Here is a 14,421-nt window from a genome sequence, read left to right on the forward strand (position 1 = left end):
GGGCATCAAGACTTTCACCTCAGGAGCTGCTATCCAAATTTATATCTTCTTAACCTGGTCTTAGCTCACAGTTCAGGATGCTTACCTGCCATCTGCTGGAGACAGAGAATAGTGGCAGGCTGAAGTCAGCAGAGAAGCCTATAACCTTGATATCAGGAAACCTGTTAATCTGTCTCCAGCTGCTGGTTGGGGGGTATAAACTGTGCATCTTGATGGTCTGGCTGGATAACGAGGAAAATTGATATTGATGCTTTTCAGATTTTTGACAATGACATCCCTATACAGTAGAGCAGAAAGTAAAACATCTACAAGAGAAGTTCAGTCAAAATTAAACACGTATTTATATATAGATATCAAAAAAGATTTAGCTTGATAAACTTCATTGTCGCCATATTTTTGAGTGGGAAAACCAAATTCCCATAGCAGCTGGGTTTAAGGACACCACATATGTTTTTCACAGAAATAAAACACATGGTTTTATTACTATCAACATTCAAATCATTTTTAGTCTAGAACCGAAATGAAAACACAGAATATATGTGATCTTTATAGGGCAATATTTCCTTTCCCAAAGCTAATAACCATGTCAGAATACACCATTATTTTGAGGTTAAAATTCTTACATTTTCTGATACACCCTCTACAGAAATAATTACTCAACTTTACTTGCATCACTAGCAGAAAATGGTACACAAAAAACATGAAGGCTAATAATCATTTTACTTCACAGATGCTTTTCTTTGATTAGCAAGAAATTTCTAGTTGCTCATGTGCTTAAGAACTGCTGCCTGGCCACAGACACATGAGACAGTCCTTGGTGCCAGAGATCCCCCATAGGGCACAATGGAATTCAGGTCTCCTTGCAAGCTCAGATGCTGGAGAGGACTCATTCTTTAATGACCTCGCTTGTCTGGTTCTCCGCAGCCGCCTTAAGCTCATTTCTTCGCTGGAAATAGCGGTAAGCTCGTATACTGCACAGGTAACCACCATACAAGGTCAATAACATCATAGAGCCAGAGAAGGCCTTGTAACCAATATCAGCAACACGGCTGGGGGCCACCATGGTGATGTCCTAGAAGAATAAGAAATGTCTCAGGTCTGGTGATTTCCAAAACTTCACAACCCAACAACTGAACAACATAAAACCCTGTTTATAAATATATATATATATTCCACTGTAGCTCCTACATAATGAAAGTAAGCGCTCCAGAATATTCCAGATAGCCCTTGTCTAATATATAGGAAATGACTGTTTGCACTTTTAAATGCATGGGGTGAGAGACCCCAGTATAAAACTGGGGTCTCTCACCCCAGTTCCACCCCAGTTTCACAGTTCCACAGAGAGTAACTCAGAGTAAACTTCCTCTGCTGTTTTTGACCAAGCATGAGGAATTTTATCCAGCCCCCCAGAGAGTTATCCAGTACACCCTATAGAATCTTCACCTTTCTGGAATCTTTCTCTGGGCCCCTCCTAAAGAAGAGTCAGGATTCCCAGGCTTAAAAGACCTAGGTGCTTAAGGCAGGGATGCTCAAACTGGTCCTTGGGCCTCCCCCCGCAAGCCAGTCAGGTTTTCAGGATCTCTCTAATGAATATGCATGAGACGTATTGTGCATGCACTACCTCCTCTGTATGCAAATATTTCTCATTAGGGATGTCTAAAAAACCTGACTGGCTGCTGGGGGGGGGCCTCGAGGTCCAGTTTGAGCATTCCCACCTTAAGGAAATCCCCGGTAAAGAGGGATAAAGTCACATCGACCCATGAAGCTAGGGAGCTCAGCCAGAACTGTTAAATTCCTCCCTGACTAGTCGACTGGGAGCCTGCACTCTATCTTGGACCTGGTATATCTGAATATGTGCCTATTGGGATGCATTCATTGTTATTACTACTGGTTAATAATGAAATTACCAGGCTTTACTGTGACAATGCCTGTGGATGGGATCTGTAAATATCTTCTACTTAAGTGAATAAACACTACACTGGAACCAAAACCTGTAGCTGTATGACTGGCAAGGTTCCAGTCTGGCAAGTGAGTGTATGCAGGGTACTTTAGGCCACTTTTGCAAGGAAAACTAATTCTATCTACAGAGGGAAGCTGGTCCACTGTTTCCAACAACAGAATTCATCCCCACGTCTACTAGGCAAGGGGTGGCCAACTTCGGTCCTCAAGCCACAAACAGGCCTGATTTTCAGGATATCTAAAATGAATATGCATAAGATAGATTTGCATGCACTGCCTCCATTATAAATACATTTCATGCATATTCAGATATTATGTAAGGATCGTGAAATTGCTTCTCTGAGAATTGTGTTTTACCCTCTCTTGATGCTGTGTTACTGTGGAATGAGTCTATGTGGAGGGGGGGGAGGGTAGGATGACTGATTGAAAACCAAAAAAAGGAAATTTGTATTGTTTCATTTCATGTGCAGTGGGTGTAAGAACAACCATCCATTGTATGTTGCCATCTTTGTATTATTAAATCTTTAATAAACAGTTTGAACAATAAAAACCCTCACTGGAGCCTACCTGTCCTGCCAACTATCATCCCTACTCCCTTTTGCCTCCAAACTACTTGAATGTACTGTTCACCACTGCTGTCTTGACTTTCTTATATCTCAAGCCATTCTTGAGCTACTCCAGTCTGGTTTTTAACACATTCTACATTCAACTGAAACCGCCTTTGCTAAAGTTTCCAATGACCTATTTTTGGCCTTATCCTCCTCGACCTGTCTGCCGCTTTTGACACTGTTGATCATCACCTACTCCTTCATACTCTGTTCTCACTTGGATTTTGGGACTCTGTCCTGTCTTGGTTCTCTTATCTTTCCCATTGCACTTTTAATGTTCCTCCTCTACTGCCATTCCACTATCAACTGGTGTGCCTCAGGGTTCTGTCCTGGGCCCTCTTCTCTTCTCTCTGTATACTAATTCCCTTGGTGCTCCGATTTCCTCTCATGGCTTTCAACAATATTTTTATGCTGACGACTCCCAGATCTACCCTTCTACACCAGAAATTTCACCAGAAATCCAGTCCCAGATATCAGACTGCTTGTCGGATATTGCTGCCTGGATGTCCCACTGCCACCTTAAACTCAACATGGCCAAGAAGGAGTTCCTTATCTTCCACACAAGCCCTCTTCCCCTCTTCTACCTTTCTCTATTTCTGTGGATAACAGTCAGCCCGTAACCTTGGAATCCTCTTCGACTCCTCTCTCTCCTCTACGCATATCCAGAACTCTACTAATACGTGCCATTTCGTTTTTTTTATAACATTGCCAAAATCCATCCCTTCCTTTCTGAACACACTACCAGAACCCTTACCCACTCTCTCATCTCACTTCAACCTGCACATCACGGGTCTCCCGGCATGCCATCTCTCTCCACTGTAATCTGTCCTAAATTCAGTTGCACGATTTGTCTTTTAGAAAAGTCGCTGTACTCATATAACCCCTCTTCTGTCATCACTGCATTGGCTCACTATCCACTCCCACGTACAGTTCAAGCTCCTCTTTCTGCAGCACCTCACTACCTCTCATCTCTCTACATCCCTCCCCTCATGTACTCCGCTCAGACAAATCACTATCTGTGCCCTTCTCCTCTACCTCTAATTCCTGACTCTGTGCTTTCCACCTGGCTGCACCATATGCTTGGAATAGTCTTCCTGAACTAGTGTCATGCTCCCTCTCTTGCCATATTTAAATACCATCTAAAGACCCACCTTTTTGAAACCGCTTTTAAATCTTATGCCAGATTGTCTGCTTTTAGTCTTAACTAACTTTTCTTTTTGCTAATGTCTTATTTTATGAAATACCCCGTTTCTTGTCCTGTATGTTTGTCTTATTAGACTGCAAACTCTACTGAGCAGGGACTGTCTTTTTGTATGTTTATACAGTGCTGCATATGTAGGGAGGGGAGGCCTGCGCGATCGGCGCCCAGACCCGTCGGGGTAAGGCCTCAATTTTTTTCCCTTCCCCCCGGCGAGCCTGAGCTCCGATCCCACAGGCAGCGGCAAAAAGACCCGCCCACCAGCCCAAGCAACCAATCAGCGAGGGAGAGGGACATTTAAACTAACCTGAGCTCAGGCGCCGCGCGTCTGCGCCGCGCGTCTAAGGGGCACGACAAAGGGGCCTGCCCCTTTGTGAGCCCCTTAGTGCAGCCCCTGAGCAGCCCCCCCCTTTCAACTCCACACGCCCGCGGCTCAAATAACCCTTTTCAACTTTCTTATTGAAAAGCAAGGCCTGAAAACGACATTTGCCCAGGACCCTTAATCAAGTCTCATCTTTGCACTCACAACAATTCCAGAGTAACACAAATATGATGACCCAACATATTCCCATCAGATATCACCGTCACCCCTTCAACATTCTTCCAGCTCAATCCTCTCCAGCAAGAATTCCCAGATCTCTCATCCCTATCCTGATCACTCCCCTGACTCAGCTCCTAGGTCTAACTCTTCTCTCAGTGACCCTATTCAATTCTCAATCCCTGACAAAAAAGACTCATATCCTCAACGACTATCTCTTAGACTGTAATCCTGACATCTGCGCCATCACAGAAACCTGGCTAAAAAACTCGGACATAGCGTTAATCAATCAATTGACTACCCACAAATACGACTTTTTCTCTATCCACAGACACAAAAAACGAGGGGGCGGCCTGTTACTAGCCACCAAGAAAGAACTCAGACTAACATCTCATACAATCAAGACAGAATCCAAACTAGAACTAGGTTTATTCAAATCTAATCATCTGCAAGTCTTACTAGTTTATGCCCCCCCAGGAGTATTGGAAGCAGACGCCTCCCCCCTTATTGAATCCATCGTTAAACATATCAACACTGACTCTCCTACCATAATCCTGGGAGACTTAACATACACTTTGAAGCCACTCACCATGCACCCAACTGTGAAGCCCTCCTCACCGCCCTCAATGCTATGGGATTCACCCAGATCGTCAACGGACCCACACATAAAGCAGGACACACCTTGGACCTTATCTTTATCAACTCTAACTTCTCCATCACCAAGGATCCGGTTTGTACCCCCATCCCCTGGTCAGACCACTATCTGATAACAACCACCTTCACCTCAAATAAACAGACACCTACCACCCAACACCTCTCCTCCATTCACTTCAGGAAATCATGTGCTTCCGACATACTCAACGAACAGCTCACTAACGATCTCAAAAATATAGATCTATCCAATCCCAACACAGCGGTGCTCTCCTGGCACAATATCACAGAAGCTGTAGCAAATAAACACTGCCCATCTATCTCGAAAAGAATTAATCCTTTAAAAAAAGGAAATCAACCTTGGTACTCCAATGAACTCAAACAGATAAAACAAGAACTACGTCACAAGGAAAACAAATGGCGTAAAGCCCCTTCCTCCTCCACGCTTTCTTCTTACAAAGGAACCTTACATCATTACAGGTCTTTAATTTTAAAATCAAAAAAAGTTTTTTACGCCTATAAAATCCATGATCTCCAATATGACGCGAAGGCTCTCTTCTCATATGTGTCTCAAATCACAAAGTCACTACCACCACCGATCCCAGACGAACAAGCTCAATCCAAGGCAAACGAGCTAGCCATTTTCTTTCAGCAGAAGATATCAAACACGCTCTCACTCCTCCCACCCAATAACAACACCCTCGCTTCATTTACCAATACCCATATGCTTAAGGGAGCCAAATTAGACAACTTCGAATTAACTTCATCTAAAGAGATTGAATCCATTCTCAAGAAGCAGAAACCATCCAGCCACCCCTCAGACAACCTACCAACCAAGTTACTCCTACTCATACCAAACACAATTTCTGGACCTCTGGCCAACATCATAAACTGCTGCTTAACCCAAGGTTTGTACCCAAACATCCTAAAAAACGCCTCTCTCAAACCCCTCCTTAAGAAACACAACTTAGACCCTAGTGAACTAGCTAATTTTCGCCCTATATCGAATCTTCCATTCTTAGCCAAAATCACAGAAAAGGTGGTCAACACCCAGCTCTCAGAGTATTTAGAAGATTACAATATACTATATCCTTCACAGTATGGTTTCCGCAAATCACGCAGTACAGAAACCCTGCTCATCTCCCTAACTGACCATATTATTATGGGACTTGACAAAGGACACTCTTTTCTGCTAATCCTCTTAGACATATCAGCGGCGTTCGATACTGTCAACCACGCCATTCTCCTGAATCGTCTATTAGACATAGGCATCTCAGGACAAGTCTACAACTGGTTCAAGTCTTTCCTTAGTGATAGAAGCTTCAAGGTCAGAATAAATAATAAAGAATCACCACCAACAAATTCATCACTAGGAGTACCTCAAGGATCCTCCCTGTCCCCCACACTTTTCAATATCTACCTCCTCCCCTTGTGCCAATTGTTAACAAGTCTCAACCTTATTCACTACATTTACGCAGATGATGTGCAGATCCTGATCCCCATAACGGAATCCATTACCAAATCACTCTCGATCTGGAACAACTGTCTACAATCTATCACTAGTCTCCTCAACAGTTTAAATTTGGTCCTCAATGCTAACAAGACTGAACTCCTTCTCATTTCCGCCAACCAAGACAACATCCAATCACAGACCCATCATAACCATGCCCTCACTCATACTCAGGTTAGAGACCTGGGGGTAATACTCGATAACCGTCTTAACCTAAAGAGTATGATTAACACTATCACCAAAGACTGCTTCTTCAGACTACAGGTATTAAAAAGACTCAAACCTCTCTTATATTTCCACGACTTTAGGACAGTTCTTCAATCCTTGATATTTGCCAAAATAGACTACTGCAGCGCTCTCCTCACAGGTCTACCCAGCTCAACCATTAAGCCACTTCAGATGATACAAAATGCTGCTGCCAGAATCCTAACAAGCACCAAGCGGAGTGATCATATTACACCCATCCTCCGAAATCTACACTGGTTACCAATCAACCACAGAGTCCTTCACAAATCTTTATCATTAATACATAAATCCATCTACGATCTCCTTTATCTCGACCTTGAAATTCCATTAAAACTCCATACTTCTAATAGGCCAATGAGAGAAATATCCAAAGGAACACTACAAGCCCCTCCAACCAAAGCCACGCGACTCATTGCATCCAGGGACCGAGCATTTTCAACAGCAGCCCCAGCTATCTGGAACAACCTCCCTGCTGAACTCAGGTTGGAACCTTGCCTGCTAACTTTTAAAAAAAAACTCAAAACGTGGTTGTTCCGCCTAGCCTTCCCAGAACCCTGGGATACACATTAGACTTTATCTACTCACGAACAATTATACGAACAATTATACCTCCCCTCATCTGATTCCTGGACAGCATGGATACCAACTCTAACATGTGGACTAATTCTATTCTGAACTATCTCTAGTCCGGAATTTGTTATTTCTCTTTTCTTTACTTAACTTTATCTCTTTTCTTCCAGCTACCTAAGCTTCCAAGTTCACGGTCCTCGTTTAATGTAACTTTGTCTCTTCCTTTACCTAATTATTTTTATCCCTGTTCGATGTAAACCGTCCTGATATGGTATTTAACCATGAAGGTCGGTATAGAAAAATGTTAAATAAATAAATAAATATGTCGTGCAGCAGTATAGATATGTGTAGTAGTAGTACCACACTCTCAAACGAAATCCCTCCAAATCAGAACTATTCTGATACGTATTACTATCTATACCTCTCCTTCCCTGGAAAACCCAAGGATTCAGTGTGCAGTCTGGGGTTACAACTCACACATACTGTTACAATGGAAATCCACATCTTACAGGTGGTAAAGAACTACTTTATGCATCTGTATCAGATTTGCCAACTGCGCTATTACTTTGAAAAGCACAACCTTGCTACATACTGATCATTAACTGCATAGACTATTGTAACTTTCTATTTGGCAGCATCTCACCATACAACCTCAAATTCCTTCAACTACCACAGAGCACAGCTGCTAGACTTCTGGTAGGGGCCAAATCAAGTGAACATACAAGAACAATCTTGCATCCATTACATTAGCTACAAGTCAAAAGAAGGATAAAATTCAAAACTTTGCTTTGTCTTCAAATGTGTAAATAATTATCGACTCCCACTTCTCTCTCCCAGCTTCTGTTCTACACTCCCAAAAAGGAGCTTGGATCCTCCCAAATATCCCTATCCCACCCACCTCTGACTGTGGTCAGATTAATTTGCACAAGACTTCTTGCATTCAGCTACTAAGCCTCAAAGATATGGAACAAGACACACTAACCCTATGCCTTGAGACTTCCTACCTCTCTGTCTGAAAATAAATAAATAAAGGTTTGACTGTTTGACCAGGTCTTCCACAGCAGACACTTCCCGAGGATGAGCCTACCACCTCATTGGCCACCAGATTACTCTAGTCCTACTTAATGCATTCTTACTACCTCTGCATCAAGTGCTTGCCATATTAGACATACATTTGTTAATCCTGGGGGAATTCTGCGCTACATCGGAGCACAGAACTGCCATTTTCCGCGCAGAATTTCCAAATTCTGCACAGAAAATAGCAGAGGAGACCCCCAGCATGCCGCAAACGGAGTGCACAAAGACGAAGGTCCGTGTGTGCCACGGGACATGCTCCATTCGCGGCGAAGATGAAGGCCCGGGTGCGCTGTTTGCAGCAAAAACGGAACACCCCCATGGGCCGTGAATGGAGTGTGTTCTGCTCGCGACGAAGATGGAAGGCCCCTGTGTGCCGCGAACAGACTGTGCTCTGCTCATGGCAAAGATAAAGGCCCCAGTGAGAGAGAATGTGTGTGTGAGAGACAGCATGGGAGGTAAGAGAGCGGGGGGGATGCTTGAGTGTGGGTTTCAGAGAGAGAATGCCTATATGAGGGTGAGAGAGAGCAGAAAGATGTGAGAGAGCATGGGAGGTAAGAGAGTCGGGGGGGGGGGGGGAGTATGCTTGAGTATGGGTTTCAGAGAGAGGGAGCCTATATGAGGAGAAGATTGTGGAGTGTGTATGTGCGTGAGAGATTGGGAGCTCATGTGTATGTGAGAGTGCGAGCCTGTGTGAAGGGATTGTGTATGTGTGAGACAGAGCCTGTGTGACGGGGTGCATGAGATAGAGACATAAGTAGCCTGTGTGAGGATGTATGTGTGTATGCAAGAGAGAGGGCCCTGTATGAGGGGATGTGTGTGTGTGTGCGAGAGAGTGACGGAGCCTATATGAGGGTGTATGTATGTGTACTAAAGAGAGGGAGCATGTGGGGGGGGGAGGGTTTGGGGCCTGAGAGGGCAAAGTGGCCAGGGGAGTAGGGAGAGCCAGTGGAAGAGACACTCTTACTGTGAATTTCTAGGGAACCTCTGCATCTTTAAGTAATAACCTTTTTCTGTATTAATTTAAAATGTAATTAAAGACTGTCATGTAAGTTTGTGTTATTTTGACCAATATAAAGTTTGCAGAATTTTCAGTTTTTTTGCACATAATTCCCCCAGGAGTAATTTGTACACATTTTTATATTCTTGCTATCCAATGAACCTTTTACTATCTAATATACGTTTTTGTTACAATTTAGATAACTACCCACAAGTTACCTCATGTTTCTAGCCATATCGGTATATATCTAAACTTGGGTTTAAGGTCTGACCTCTGATTTGTAAAATGTTTCGCCGCTGCTCTTCCTGTTCGGCCCCCTCCCTTTAGATTAGAATTATTATTATTTATTTTTTTTTAGTTTCCTCCCCCTCCTTCCCAGGGTTTTTCCGCGTTAATAGTTTGGAATTGTCGCCGCCCCCGCCCCTATCGCAGTCTCCTCGCGCGCCGCCGTGAGATCGCCGTTACCTGCGACCTTCCGCGGGAGGCCGAACGGTGGTCTCGTCGCGTCTGCCTGCTTCACGTGACACTTCCGTAGAGACGCCGTGACGTCACCGTCCCTTCCCTCCCAAGCTCTCGGCGGCCATCTTGGGTTCGGGCGGAAAATTGTCGTTGCTGTGGCATGATGAATGGGGAATTGCTATTCTGCAGCTATGGTTGGGGAGTGCTGGTACGACTGCTCTAGGCCTGCTCTGCCCCGTAAAGGACAAAGGGAAAAGCAAGGATAGCTTGCTTAATTTCCAAGTCCCAAGACCCTTTGGTGCCAGCACTTCTGCAGTGCCATCCTCCGAAAAAAGCCCAAAGTTGGCCTGAAACAGGATCATTTAGCAGCCGACCCGCGGGTTATAGAGGTGGCGATATTTATGTCGCCAACTATGTAAAACTTAGTAGTAAAGACGTTCAGGGATGTTTTAAGATCCTGTTGAAATGCAGCATACAGGCTGATACAGTAAAGTGCACTCTGGTGGAGCGCACTGTTAGCCCGCGTTTGGCCGCGTGTTTTCGACGCGCTATTTTTACCCCTTATACAGTAAGGGGTAATAGCGTGTTGAAAACGCGTGACCAACCCCACCGAAACTAATAGCGCCCGCAACATGCAAATGCATATTCATGGACCTATTAGTCATTCCTGCGCGATCCAGAAAGTAAAATGTGCAGCCAAGTCGCACATTTTACTTTCAGAAATTAACGCCTGCCAAAGGTACAAAAAAATAGCAAAAGGCAGGCGTTAATTTCGGCCAGCACCGGGGAAGAGTACAGAAAAGTGATATTAAGTCGGAGGCCCCAAAAGTAAAAAAAAAAATAAAAATCTGCCCGCGGCCCACAGGTTGGAAGACGGATGCTCAATTTTGCCGGCATCCATTTTCCAAACCTGTGGTTGTCAGGGGTCTCGAGAATCGATGCCGGAAAAATTGAGCGTTGGCTGTCAAACCCGCTGACAGCCGCCGCTTCTGTCAAAAAGGAAGCGCTAGGGATGCGCTAGTGTCCCTAGCACCTCCTTTTACTGCGGACCCTCATTTAAATGTTTGGGTTTTTTACTGAATCGCGCGCCCAGGAGAGTGGCCTGGGTGCGCGTCGGGCGAGCAGGCGCTCGCCAGCTCTCCCGCGGGTTTTTCTGTATCGGCCTGATAGTAATTTAGTGTTTTGGAACGAGACAGTAGGAAAAAAGTACTGGTTTTGGCAAATAGTTTCCCAGTGAATGGGAAGGATTAAAAGGGTTGGGAACAGTTCCTGCCCCATGAGAACAATGGGATACTCCTGGGGGGAATTCTGCGCATAAAAAATATAAATTCTGTGCACAAAAACTTAAAATTCTGCAAACTTTATATTGGTCAAAGTAATACAATTTACATGGCAGTCCTTAAGTAATATACTGTGATTACTCTTTCTTTTTTCAAAGTCGACGATTATTTCAAAATAAATGTAAACACTACATCAACAATCAGTTGTTCAAAATTTCAAATTTTTCAAAAACCAGATCCCATTAAACAAGATCCCATTATTTTTACATCGGGTGCAAATGGTTTATAGACCGTCATACCATCCCGCGGTGTTTTAAGCATCTCTGCTCTTTGTTTAAGCCGCTTGTGGGATCATCTTTAATCATAGGTCTTTTTTCACCTGTATCCAAATTTTTCTTTTTGTTGTTTCGTTTTTTTAAAGCAATTTTCATTTATATAAAACAAGCCGTTAAGCCCGTAACAACGGGCTACATTAAAATTTTTTTTTTGGTCCATTTCCTTTCCACTCCCTCCCCCCACCTCTCTCTCTCTCTCTCACCTCCCCCCACACCTCCCTCTCTCTCAGCTCGGAAAGAAAAAAAACACCTCGAAATCAAGAAGCTGACAGAAAGAGGCACAAAAAAAAAACACCTCCCCCCCAGAAAGAAACCAGCCAACTCAAGAACTCCCCCCAAGCAAGACGATCTAATCCCACCAACGAAAAACGCCACCAGAGAAAAAACGAAAAAAAGAAACCACTCCGCCCCACGAAAAGCGCAAACGATCACCCCCCAACCAACACTCTCCCCTTCCCAACACGCCACCACCCCACACCCACCAACCAGCCCCTCTCCCCTCCCCCCCACTCACCTCTCCCCTCCCTCCCCTCCCCACCTCACTCTCTCCCCTCCCCTCCCACCTCACTCTCTCCCACCTCCCCTCAGCTCACTCTCCTCCCAGCTCATCCACAACCGGCAGACAGGGGGTGTCCCTCCCGCGCGCGCGCGCCGCCGCCGTTACTGCTCCTCCCTGCCTCTCGCACGCTGCCGCCGCTACTGCTCCTCCCTGCCTCTCTCTCTCGTACGCGCGCGCGTCGCCGCCACTATTGCTCCTCCCTGCCTCTTGCGCGCGCACGTCGCCGCCGCGGCTACTGCTCGTCGTCGCCGCCACCGCCGCCGGTCCTGCTCGCTGCCGCTGCCGGTCCTGCTCCTAAGGAGTAGGCGCCATTTTTTTTCCTGACACGCTGCGCTCTGGCCGATGTGCGCGCATGCGCAGTAGAGCTGCTCTCTACTGCGCATTTGCGGCACGTCGGTCAAGCTTCGTTTATTAGTATAGATATGCTGTAAGCTATTTCAAAGCAAACTATTGAGATCCTCTTATCATTTCACTCTTAAAGTGGTAAGTTCAAGGTACTTTCCTTTCGGTGGTAACAGAGTACAGTTCGACGTGATCACGTTTCGCATCCAAAGCTGCCTCAGGAACTTCTCTGATAGCGGGTTAACTCTCCATTGTTAATAGGATATTCTTGGTTGCGTTTTAATTCATTCTGAAAAGACAGAAATTATTATAACCATTTCTTGGGATTCCACTTGCCTTGCCTTGCCTTGCTCCTTGCTTGCGAACGTATACATTGTGTCGTCGCGGTGCGGGAGATGCCTCCTACTGAGGTGATCTCCGCAATCTCACTTTTAAGTGCATGCATTCAGTATGAATTGGGATTCAACATGAATAGTGGTGGATTTTTCCAATTAAACACTGTCTCCTCACATGGACTGAATCAAGAAATTGAATGGGCCCAGTTCATGTGAATTCTAGTGATTCTCAATTCAAGCCAATTTAACCTTGTTGCACCTGTGTATAATCTGCCCAATTCATACTGAACGCATATGCTTAAAAGTGAGATTGCGGAGATCACCTCAGTAGGAGGCATCTCCCGCACCGCGACGACGCAAAGAAAAACTGGAAAATATGTGTTCAGCACAGGTTGAATGCATTTTTTAACTAGGGAAGTACTTTATCCGGCTAAGTAGTGGCGAACCACACCACAAACATATAAGTACTGACTTATGCAGCTATCTGATGGCTGCTTACCACTGCCAGATAGCTGCTGCCACTTAAGCGATAGGTCAGTACCTATGCGGTTAAGTCAATTATTATCCAGGTACGTAGCAGCAGTTTCGGCTCTTACTGGAGAGTTTTTGACTTTTTAAAAACTTTTACTCTTTTTTTCATAGTGCTGGCAACTTAACTGTAACCAGGGGTTAATTTTCCAGTGCTAAAAAAGGCACGCTGGCCAGATGTCTCTGCATAGGGGGTAATGCTTAATGCCCTCATTTGTACGGGATTTCCATGCGAGGGCACTGAACAATACTCCCATTTGGAAACACACATTTTCTGCGTGCAAAACTTACTGTTGATGCAGCAAGGAGTTTTGCTCGCAGAAAATGTGCATTGAAGTGCGGGAAGAAAGGTATGTTCACAAACCTTTCTGCATCAGCTTGTAAGAGGGGGTAAAAGGTCTCTTCTTGCTGTGAAAGATGTTTCACTAAGACAAGAATTCAGGCATGAGAATCACTGTAATGGGAACAAACTGCAGATACTGAAAATGAACTAGTTCTAGCATAGCAAAACTTGACACCTCTCTTGAATGGAAAGGTCAATATCTTGAAAGTTGGGACCCTCCATTTTTAGTAACAGCTGACCCCTGTGCTATCCCAGCTATGTATATTTGATACTTACAAGGAAAGCCAAAACAGAAGTCACTAGAGAGCCACCAACTTAAGCAAACTAAGAGACTTATACTTAGGTCTAACAGGATAAAATAAGGTTAGGGGAATGATAGAGCTGTATGGAAATTCATCTTCCACACAAAGCACTCTGTCATCTAAGAACATCAATAGAAAATGAATAGAAACAAATAGGACCTAGGACCCACGGATCGATGAGAAGACTAGTATGGAAGATATTGAACTGTATAGAAGTAATACAAATTATAATGCCACCAGTGGCAATGTACAAAAATGTATCCATTCCATTTCCACACTTCTACAGAGGATGAAATTCAAATCCTCCATAGTAGATACAAAATTTGTGACAGCTAGCATTCCAAATATAGATCAATTTGTGAAAGTTCCGCATAACTGCCAATAACAAGAGTATTAACTGGAAAAAGGAAAAGAGACCACATTACAGAAACACTGGCTGAGTTGCACTGGCTTCCCATTGAACAAAGAATACAGTACAAAACACTATGCACCATACACAAATTAATACACAACAAAAACGCAGACTGGCTTAACACAGCCCTTCGCATACACATCCCCAACAGAAATCTAAGATCAGCCAACAA

At 44.4% G+C, this 14,421-nt stretch overlaps 1 protein-coding gene across 1 annotated transcript; it reads right to left on the reverse strand.

Annotated features, from left to right (window-relative positions):
* Nucleotides 1-317: 317 nt before the first annotated feature.
* Nucleotides 318-9,949, reverse strand: LOC115087611 (cytochrome c oxidase assembly protein COX14 homolog). Its single transcript, XM_029595013.1, has 2 exons — nt 9,820-9,949; nt 318-1,072 (listed from the first exon to the last, which is right to left on the reverse strand). Exon 2 carries the CDS (start codon nt 1,061-1,063, stop codon nt 887-889), a length of 177 nt encoding a protein of 58 aa, XP_029450873.1. The 5' UTR covers nt 1,064-1,072; nt 9,820-9,949; the 3' UTR covers nt 318-886.
* Nucleotides 9,950-14,421: the final 4,472 nt, after the last annotated feature.

Source organism: Rhinatrema bivittatum, chromosome 3, assembly GCF_901001135.1.
Source record: "Rhinatrema bivittatum chromosome 3, aRhiBiv1.1, whole genome shotgun sequence".
In the NCBI taxonomy this organism is placed as follows: domain Eukaryota; kingdom Metazoa; phylum Chordata; class Amphibia; order Gymnophiona; family Rhinatrematidae; genus Rhinatrema; species Rhinatrema bivittatum.

What these genes read in the sequence shown, in the direction of transcription:
- LOC115087611 (XM_029595013.1), bottom strand. Translation starts at nt 1,063, where the DNA reads ATGGTGGCCCCCAGCCGTGTTGCTGATATTGGTTACAAGGCCTTCTCT.